The sequence below is a fragment of the Cynara cardunculus genome (assembly GCF_001531365.2).
Source record: "Cynara cardunculus var. scolymus isolate 2C chromosome LG 14, CcrdV1, whole genome shotgun sequence".
Taxonomy (NCBI): Eukaryota; Viridiplantae; Streptophyta; class Magnoliopsida; order Asterales; family Asteraceae; genus Cynara; species Cynara cardunculus.
The window spans coordinates 3,336,642-3,347,402 of NC_037541.1; the positions used below are offsets into that span (position 1 = coordinate 3,336,642).

At 34.7% G+C, this 10,761-nt stretch overlaps 1 protein-coding gene across 1 annotated transcript in view; it reads left to right on the plus strand.

Annotated features, from left to right (window-relative positions):
* The window catches only part of LOC112526665 (subtilisin-like protease SBT5.6), a 14,104-nt gene extending 9,070 nt beyond the window's left edge, over positions 1-5,034 (plus strand). The window contains exons 5-9 of the mRNA XM_025137043.1: positions 1,776-2,337; positions 2,949-3,052; positions 3,143-3,500; positions 4,056-4,269; positions 4,371-5,034. Coding sequence (XP_024992811.1) covers positions 1,776-2,337; positions 2,949-3,052; positions 3,143-3,500; positions 4,056-4,269; positions 4,371-4,909 — 1,777 coding nt within the window. The 3' untranslated portion in view covers positions 4,910-5,034. The remainder of the gene's footprint in view (positions 1-1,775; positions 2,338-2,948; positions 3,053-3,142; positions 3,501-4,055; positions 4,270-4,370) is intronic.
* The last annotated feature ends 5,727 nt before the right edge of the window (positions 5,035-10,761 follow it).

The window sequence follows — 10,761 nt, forward strand, 5'->3', positions numbered from 1 at the left end:
AACGTTACAAGAAAAGGAGAAAACCTAAGCTACTTATATAGGATAGTACAGAGTGCCTAAACCCTAAACCTAAAAGCCCACGGGCTTATATATATGAGCTTCTTATATACAACTAACAAATAAAATATTAAAACATCAAACCACTTAAAACAAATTATAAGGCAAATAATTCAAACATTTAAAAAATATTGTGTCAAATTAAAAACTGTATTTATTTTTGGAACAGAGACACTATGATGCAATATTTTAACTTGAAACACATTTAATAAAAATATTTTATTATTAATCATATTAAAATATTTTATTACTAATCAAATGTTTAGCATATCTCTTGATAAAGAACAAAACAAAGGCCATAGGTGTCATGATTCCATTTCTCACTGTCAAACAAACGACTTGTTAACTTCAAAAATTAAGATTGAAACCGAATAGTCTTTGGTCTAGCGGCATGCAGAGACGCAGCCTTTTCAGGAGGTCTGCGGTTCAAACATCGCCAAAGGCGAAGAAGGTGCATGTGTTTATTTGTCGTTCATTTGCTGGATATAAATACTATATACTTAAAAAAGAAATAAGATTGGAAATTAATATACGTCTATATAAGCAAGAAGAAATGAAAATTATATACAAAATGGATGTGGCACGAGTGATTTTGACTTGTATGAATCCACCAAACCACTTCAAGGTTTAAAATGGTAAGAGATTGTTTCATTCATAGTGGTAAAATGGCATAAAACAATGTTGATTCATGATTGAATTTTAATAATAATACCAAGTTTCTCAAAATCTAAGATCCATAATTCAGAAGGGAGGTCAGGTCGAGAGGATGCTATAACACATCACGTAAAGACGGTGTAGCCAAAGTGAAGAGTTGTCATGGGGGTGTTGTGTGATACGAAGATCCAACTACAACTGAAAGGCAAATTTTATAGGATAGCCATCGGACCAGTTATGTTGTATGGGTTGTTTGGGGGATAACAAAGGCACATGAGAAGAAGATGGAGGTTGCAGAAATGAGAATGCTTTATGGTAGAACCATGTTTGACAAAATACCGAACGGGGTCTTCCGGGCAGTGTTAAGAATTGCACTTATCACGGAGAAGTTGAGGGAGGGAAGATCGTGGTGGTCCGGTCACGTTCATAAGAGACAGATGGAGGCTCCACTGAGGAGGGTAGAAAGTGGGACAGTTGAGGGGCGAGGAGAAGGGGTAGCATGAGGAGGACGTGGGATGAGCAACTGAGATTTGACATGGCCATTTTAGGCATTTCAAAGAACATGACTTCTGATAGGAACTCTTGGAGACGCAAGACTAGGATAATAGACTAACGGTGGGAATCTGGACGGCAAGAAGGGAGCCGGACAGATAGAGAGTAGGGGATAGGGTCAGTGAGTCAATAGTTATGTTACCAGTACTTGCTTCTATATATTTTGTTGTTGCTTACTCAAATATGCTTTCTCAAAATTTGGCATACCTGTTGTTCTCTCTTTCTATTTGTATTGTCATTTCTTACTTGCATCTAGCTTTTCAAATCTTAGCTTATCTGTATTTTTCACTTTTACACACTTTTCACTGGTCAGAGGCCTTCGCAGAAACAACCGCTCTCTCTGGTCTTTAGGGTAGAGGTCATGTTTGTGTACAACAACCCCCAGGGCGCGGGACCCCACCTCTGGTTGGGATATACTAGGCTCGTTTGTTTTTTCTCAAAGTTAAAAAATAGTTGCAAAATGAAATACAGTATATATGAATCTTACTTATAATGACAATGTGTTATGGCAGAAAACTAATAGGAGCTCGATATTACCTCAAAGGTTATGAAGCACGATATGGGCATCTAAATACCACCAACGATAGCCGGTCCCCACGTGACATGGATGGGCATGGGACCCACACAGCCTCGACTGTTGGAGGCCAAGGTGTGCCCAACGTCTCTGCCCTCGGTGGATTTTCCAGTGGGACCGCCTTTGGCGGTGCACCACTGGCTCGCCTGGCGATCTATAAAGTCTGCTGGCCAGTACCAGGAAAAGGTAAAGAAGAGGGGAACACATGCCTGTTTGAAGACATGCTAGCCGCTTTCGATGATGCCATTCGTGATGGTGTTCATATTCTGAGCATTTCTATCGGATCATCAAGACCCATCAATTACACACACGATGGTCTTGCCCTTGGAGCCCTTCAAGCAACCAAAAATAACATTTTGGTGGTATGTAGCGGAGGTAACGAAGGCCCTGCTCCATCGACAGTGGTTAACACTGCCCCATGGATTCTCACGGTTGCAGCAAGTTCCATTGATCGCACTTTTGTTGCTCCAGTTCAGCTAGGAAATGGCAAAAAAATCAAGGTCAATATCTAAACTCCATTTTTTATGTTACGTGTTAGATATCATCTTCGTTTCCCCTTGCATCCATAAATAAGACCAATAAACACATCAAAATAGTCCCTCCATCCCAAAATAAATTTCCATAATGAAAAAGGCACACAGTTTTAGAAATGTACAAGTGTTACACTTTTTAACTAACTAAATTACATTTTCACCCTTAATTTAGTAATTCTAGAGAGAGTAACGAAATTCTGATTAATTAGGGGTAGAATTGGAAAGTAGGCACTACTTTTGAAAGTGGACGCTTGTTTTGGGACAAACTATAATAGAAATGTGGACACTTATTTTGGGACAAACTAAAATAGAAATTTGTAGTTGTTACACATTTTAACTAACTAAATGACATTTTACCGTTAATATAGAGGTGTAATGAATTTCTCCATCTCATAATTAAGGGTAGAGTTGGAAAAATGGAAAGTAGGCACTTACTTTTGAAAGTGGACACTAATTTTGCGACAAAATAAAATAGAAATGTGGACACTTACTTTGATAAGGGAGTACAAATTTAAATCACCTAAACCAAAAAGGTCAAGTTTTCAAACTAATAAAAGCCAAACCTTTCTTTCTAACAGGGGCAGTCAGCAACTCCATACAAGCTACCACAGAGGAAAATGTATCAACTTGTTTATGCAGCAGATGTTGTGAATGCAGATGTACCTAAAACATATATAGCAGGGTAACTAATTTAAATTATGTTCCCATACTAAAAAATGAAATTTGTAAGCAAAATAACAATCACAATATGATGAATCCTGAAATCATGCAGTCAATGTCTACCTGGTTCTTTATCATCTATAAAAGCCAAGGGAAAGATCGTCTTTTGCTTGCGAGGTAACGGTACAAGAGTCGGAAAAGGGATGGAGGTAAAGAGGGCTGGCGGTATAGGGTACATCTTAGGAAACAGCCCAGCCAACGGAGCTGAGTTAACCGTAGATGCTCATGTTCTTCCAGCAACTGCAGTTACATCAGAGGATGCAATACAGATTCTAAAATACATCAATTCCACAAGAACCTCAACAGCATATATCTATCCAGGAAGAACTGTATTACAAGCTAAACCAGCTCCATCAATGGCTGCCTTTTCAAGTAGGGGTCCAAGTGCGGTTTCTCCTGAGATTCTCAAGGTAATTGATAAAAGCCACAGAAACAAACACCCATTTTGAGGGCTTTAACACTGTGTTCTTGAAACCTATTTTTTTAGGAAAAGAAAGCAAAAGGAGGGGAAAACAAAAAACACTCGTGTTCTCTGAACCTTTTAGGAAGGAAATACAAGGAATGGGAGGGAAAATATCATTAACATTTCCTCCCAAATGTGGGAAGAAAGGGAGGCAAAGAAAATGTGAAAGGAGCCTATGATCTTTTATGACAAAAATACCCTCTTAAGGAAAAGTGAGAAAAACATATATAAAGGTCAAAGAAAGGAGTCTATGATCTTTTATGACAAAAATTCCAGCGTAAGGAAAAGTGAGAAAAATAAATATAAAGGGTATATTTGAAACAATGACATTATTCCTTTATTTGCTCTGGTTCAAGAACATAGAAAAGGTTTCCTTTCCATTCCTTCTCTTCCCTTTCAAGAACACAAATAAAAAACTTCTTTTCCTTTCTTTTCTTTTCTTCCCAGATTCAAGATCACAATGTAAATGTAATATGATTGATAATTTTGGGCTTTTGAGCAGCCTGATATCGCTGCACCAGGGTTGAATATATTGGCAGCCTGGACAGAAGGTAATTCTCCAACAAAGATAGAGAGTGACCATCGAAGGGTAAAGTACAACATACTTTCAGGAACTTCAATGGCTTGCCCTCACGTATCCGCTGCAGCTGCACTGCTCAAAGCAATTCACCCTGATTGGAGCAGTGCCGCCATAAAATCTGCCCTTATAACCTCTGGTACAACTTCTGCAGCACGAGTCAAACAATGTGAATAACGCAACTATTGTTTGATAGTTTGGGAAATGACATATTTTTTAATTTTTTGATTTGATTCACAGCTGGACTACTTAACAATGAGGGGAAGCAAATAACTGATGCATCAGGCAATCAGGCAGATACATTCCAGTTTGGATCAGGTCATTTCAGGCCAGAAAAGGCAGCTGATCCTGGACTTGTCTACGATGCTTCCTACAATGATTACCTGTTGTTCCTTTGCAGTCATGGTGATTTAGGAGCCAACACACCTTTCTTATGCCCCAAAACAACACCCTCGACTCAAAATCTGAACTACCCATCTTTTGGTTTCCCAAAACTAAATGGCAGGGTGACAGTGAGGAGAACTGTCACGAATGTTGGGGGCAAAGGAAGTGTTTATTTTGCCACTGTGGAACCGCCCTCTGGAATCTCTGTGAAGGTGTCTCCACCTATTATGTACTTTAAGCATGTAGGCGAGAAGAAGAGTTTTGAGTTAACGGTGGAAGCAAAAGAAGATAGGCAGATTGGGACAGTGAAGAAAAGTATGTACTCATTTGGGTGGCTCACGTGGAGTGATGGCATCCATATTGTTCGCAGTCCTATCGCAGCATCTCCTGTGTAGTGATTATTATCTTAAAAAAAATATGTATCAGATAGAAAGTTCTTGGAAAACACAAGAACACGGACAAATAATTTATGAACTAAACAATACGTACAAATACGAAATCAAGAAGTTGCAAATTATGTTTTCTAGCGAGGTTTTCGTTATTTTTCCAAAGTGTTTGTAATAATATCAAAGCTAGTCTTGATCAACTACATAAAGACCTTACAACTATCCAAGCAAGGTACTTACCACATGCTACAAAATGACATGAACATTTCAGACATAAATTGACGGTAGGACCTAATAACCACCAAAAGATGGATTTTTTGTTAAAAGCCAATATGGCATGCTTGAAGTTGTAGAACATAGTTCGGCTTCCATTGTCATTGAAGCAGTATCAAAGGCTTGATAGCAATTCAAATTAAAGCATATAAACCCCTCATCCATCATAATCTTAACTCGTTTTCTTGGCAGAATTTTCTTTCTGATGGGACACCAAAAATTAATTCCGTTTCAAGTACCATATTTCTGGCCAAAACGCAACAGATGGTGACTTCTCATTTACAAAATGATGATCTCGCTCTTGCTCGTGTAAATTTATAATACTTAGAATTTTTTGTAATAAATTCAAAGCTCCCTCTATAATCTTCTCAAGCAAAAACATGGGAAACAAATCTATCTTACTCCGGATATTTGATTAACAGATGAAAACTTAGGTTGTAGGGTTGATTCATTTATGGAGTTTGTTTTGGCGATAGCCTGGGAGAGCTCCAGCCTCTCGAAGAGGTCAAAAACCTACTGTAACCATTTGATTGAAAATGCAAATTCAATTCAATTTAGACATATTGGTATGGGGTACAAACCAAACCAAATGAACCTAGTAAATCCTACATGCAGTGGGATTAGGATGGTAAGATGTATACATCCTTTCCTTTACCTGAAGGAGTAGAGAGGCTATTTCCATGAAAATACAAAATGAGAAGTGTCATGTTTTTTTCTTGAGCAGATGGAGTAATAGGGGTAGAGATTAGTTCTCTGAATTTGTTTTCTGAAACCTACACACATTCACACATAAATAATCCTCATCTATCCAATTAATAGTTCACCTCAGATATTAATAAATTCCCAACAGAAGATGTAATACGAACAGTACAAAAACAATAATAACTAATTAAAGAAACCTATGACATTTATGGGTCGCATTACAGTTTTAACGAATATTTCTTATTTGACAGTTGAATGTGCCATCCTATCCTGGTTGCGGTCAGGGGTGTTACAAGGTCTGATGTAAAAAAGTTCAAAAGCATAGCTTTGTAGCTAGAAAGGAGTTAAGGAGGAAGTAATTCTCGATCAATCATTCACAATATCAATCTCCACATATACGATACAAGATGTCCCAATTGCATCGTTTTCAACTTAGGGTTTGTAATTCATATCTTTAAGTTCAAATTCAAACCAAAAACTACAAATTAAAATAACTTCTGATTGAAATAATCAAGAGAAATATAGTAACATTAACTAAATTGAAATTCGAACTTTCAATTTCCATTGTGAAATTGACAAAAAGGTTATGAGAAATTAGATACGATGAATCTCAATGCGAAAAACAATTAACCTAGTCGAGTAGACTGAGCCTTCTCCCCCGATCGTCGAGCAACAGGCGACGGCAACGAGGTGCCGGTGGTCCGTATAGCAGAGTGCGAAGTTCATATCCTGAGACTCCGATCAATCATTTTGCATTTCCTTTTTTCCCGGCAAAACTACTTTTGTATGTTATTTCCGGTTATCTACCGTTGCAACTAGTTATAGTTATGTACCGAGTGAAAGGTAAACTTTCTTGTAAACTAATAATCAGGGCCGCCCACCGTGTTGACATCAAATTGTCATCTAGTTTTGAATTTAATAATTTAAGAATTTGACAAATAAATTTTAATTATAAAAACAGTCTGGGATAGTAATAATGAATACTGAATGTACATCGTGAACCGGTTAATGCCATCAATCCAACAACTCAATCTAATTTCTATTGTTCTTCAAAGTTCGACTATTTTGATTTTCAAGGCATGAAGTTCTCTTTCCACCCGATTAACAGTCATAAAATTAGATTCAATAAATCAAAGATGGAAATCTCGAATGACTGATTTCTACTGTTGATTGAACTTACTGAGTTGCTGTGTGATTCATATTATGATTTACGAATCTTTAAAAATCTTTTTGCAAAAAAAATCTAAATTTTTAACTGATTATAATAAATGTGGGTCATGTGGTCGTGTGGGTTACTGACCTACTAAGCTAAGGGGCTTTTGTTATTTTGATAACGAGTCTTCCTCTTGTATATTGAGATATCTGAGAATTGAAATTTTCAATGCACATGGCGCATCACTGTATCAACATAGTTGGAGCACACTGCACAACATTAACAATATATTGTGATATTGTCTTAGTTATTGGGTATTTGTTATTCGCAATGCACATTAACATAGATTATGAATTTTACCATTTATTATTGTTCCTTTGACTTTTGTTTACTTTGAGGTTTGACATTACCGCATTAGATTTAGGGGCCGTTTGATTGGTTTTTTATTAAGTTCTATTTGGATAAAGTTGTCTATATTAATTAATCTGTATGTATAAGTTGAAAAAGTTTTGTTGGGGAGAGTTTTTTTCGAGATGTAAGGAACTTTTTTTTAATTGGAAGTGACATGTTTGGAAGAAAAAAAATTTGGCTTTATATAAAAGCTCCCCGTAGAAGCTTACTGAATAAGTCATTTTATATATCACTAAGCCACTATGAAACAGTCGTGCATAGTTAAACGAATAAGTTGTTAGTTCCATTAAGCTTATTAAGCTGCTAACAGATAGACCCTTAGCATTTAGTCGTTAGACCTGTAACTTTTGAGTTTACTTTTTGCTTATTATGATAGTAATTCGGATGGAATTTACTATTTTAGTTAAAAACAAATCATAGTTTTCCTTGTCTTTTAAGTCTCATATATTGAAATAAAGTTTCCATTTGTTAATTTCAATTTGAAAAAGAGAAAACTGGAAAAGAATGAAACATCATCTTAATCCAGGATTTATTCTTTTATCATTTTATATTTTGTATTCGGGGTGTTGGTTTTTATGTCCCCCTCCCTGTATTTTTTATTACAATTAATAAAAATCAACATGGGGATGAAACACTTAGCTTGAATAGGCTCTAAACTCTGTAAATAATCGCATGTTTCGTTGTTTCATTGACTTAAAAAAAATAGACTTAGGGGCATTTTTTTATTATTATTTTCGCACAGGACATCAAAAATCTTAGGACCAGCCCTGCTAATAATGAAAAATTAATACAATTATCTATAGAATGTTCAATACCTCTAAATTATGGAGTTGTTTGCAAGTAAAATGTATTTTAAAAGGTAAATGAAAACTATAAATGTTAAAATCCTATAAAAATCATTCATTCCACACAGTTTATTTCAAAAAATAGTTCATTTTTGAATCTTGAATGAATTTGAGGACTTTGTTTTCGACAACTTCACATTAATTGAATACAACTAATGAAATGACCCTTCATCCCATATTTCAAAAAACCAACGGTAATCTGAGAACATTAAAATTATCATAATATTAAACTTTTCAAACAATAAAAAAAAAACTATAAACTAGACTTATTTTAAATAAAAGTATGTAAAAGACATGATATGTTAAATGTTGAAATTACTCTGTGAGTTCAAGTAATTTATTGTATCTACAAAAAGCCAGATTGGCATGAGCTCGAACCTGTCAAAATCTGCTCTTATATTTACTTTAATCTATTTCACTGTATCATGTGATTATCACCACCACAATCGTCTTTATTGTTATCGCCGCGTCTACCACCATTGTCACCACTATAACTGTCGTCGCCACAACCATCACAGTCGCCACCAGCGTTGTCACCATCTTCGCCACCAAATTATCTAATTTTGAATAATTTAGTCCTTAAACTATTATTCCTAGCGGTGGAAATGTGTTTGAAACAAGAAACCTTTATGAAGCAATGGTGGTGGATCTAGATGTTGGTGATAAAGGTCAGGTTGATGGTGTACATGAAAGTCAAACGGTTGATGACACTCGTACTTTAGATTAGCATCACTTTGTTATTGCAAATGAAATAACTTTTGGTGTATTCCGATTAGTGGGATGAACGTATATTTTCGGCATAACTTTTGAATGTTTCGAATTAGTAGTGGAAATGATACAGTATTTTTCTATTGAATTGGTTCATTTTACTTTGTTCTCTTTTAGAGGTACTGTATATATTCTTTTGTTCAAAAAAAGTTGGATTTATTTGTTCAAAATTAAGTTCAGGATTTTGTTTCATCAAAAAAAGTTTGAGATTATTTGTTCAAAAAAAGTTCAAGAATTTTTTTGGTAAAAAGAATTGGGAAAAAGTGTAGAGATTTATTTGTTAAAAAAAATTCAGAGAATTAATCATTTAAAATCATGGTTTTTTTTAGACTTTTCCCAAATTTTTATCGCATTAACCTGTTTTAGAGGTCACAATAATCTATTTATCCAGTTTTAGAAAGTTTAAGAGTTTTATCATTCAAAAATAATAATTTAAATACTTAACCATTCAAAATCAGATAGTTTATTGGGTTTTTTCAGACTTTTCTCTTTTGGTAATTTATCACAAGTTTTATTACGATTCTAAAGTTATATTTAGATAACCAAACAAACAAATTTCAATTCTTTTGTGACAAGTGTCATTCTAATTCATGTCAACCAAACACATGATCAAACCTGATTAAATTTCAATTTCTTCTACAGATTCCATTATGTTAACCAAACGCTGACACTTTTATATCTTACTAAGTTTTTATGTGTTCTTTCGAATAAAGAAAATATTTGAACTTAATGAAACAAATAAATAAATCCTTAAATTTATTAAAATGGAAAACAACCAACAGACTTTCACTTTTTGAGTCATTATATATCTTTATAAAACAAAGCAAATATATAATTTCTCCCTTGATGTGTCAACAAATCAGTAAAAAAGTACAGTAAACTAATAAAACAAACTGATTATATATTTACTTTCATTAGTCATTATTTTTTTTATATTCAAATTTATAATCATAGGAGAAATTACTAATGGATACATGTTTTTTTGGTATTATATAATCAGATAATAATATTAAAAACATATGTATTCATATTTGAAAATAAAATCATATAGATTATTATTATAAAAATATGTTTTTGATTAAATATTTAAAGCAGAACTTAGAAATGTAATTTTACAACTTCATTTTAACCGTGAGCATGTAACATTTATGAATTTGTAAAATTGTGAGTGACGTGATTAGTTATATCTATAAAAATGTAAAATCTAAAGTTAAAAGTGTGAAAACACAAAAGATAAAAAATAAAAAATAAAATTTTTTTTGAGAAAAGAATCACGTGTTACAAAACGCTATGACATGAGCCACGCCTTACAGAAACGCTATGAGTCATTTCGTAATGGAGGAGACGCGTCTTGCACCATATCGCGCCCTTTTGAACACTTGATACATCAAGAGAAAAATGACATTCATTTTGTTTTACCTGTGTAATTATTATTCATTCAAAACATGTTCGGGGACTTGGTCGCTTAAAATAGGGGTGTTCAAAAAAACCGTTGGACCGCTTAAACCGGCCGAACCAAGTCAAACCGGACCGTTTTTGGCGGTTTGAGCAGTCTGGCGGTTTGGTTTGGTTTGGAAAATAGTAAAACCGGGCGGTCCGGTCCGGTCTGCGGTTTGGAACCTTTTTTGGGCGGTTTGGACCAAACCGACCGCCAAATATGTGTGTGTGTGTATATATATATATATATATATATATACATACAGGGAAGG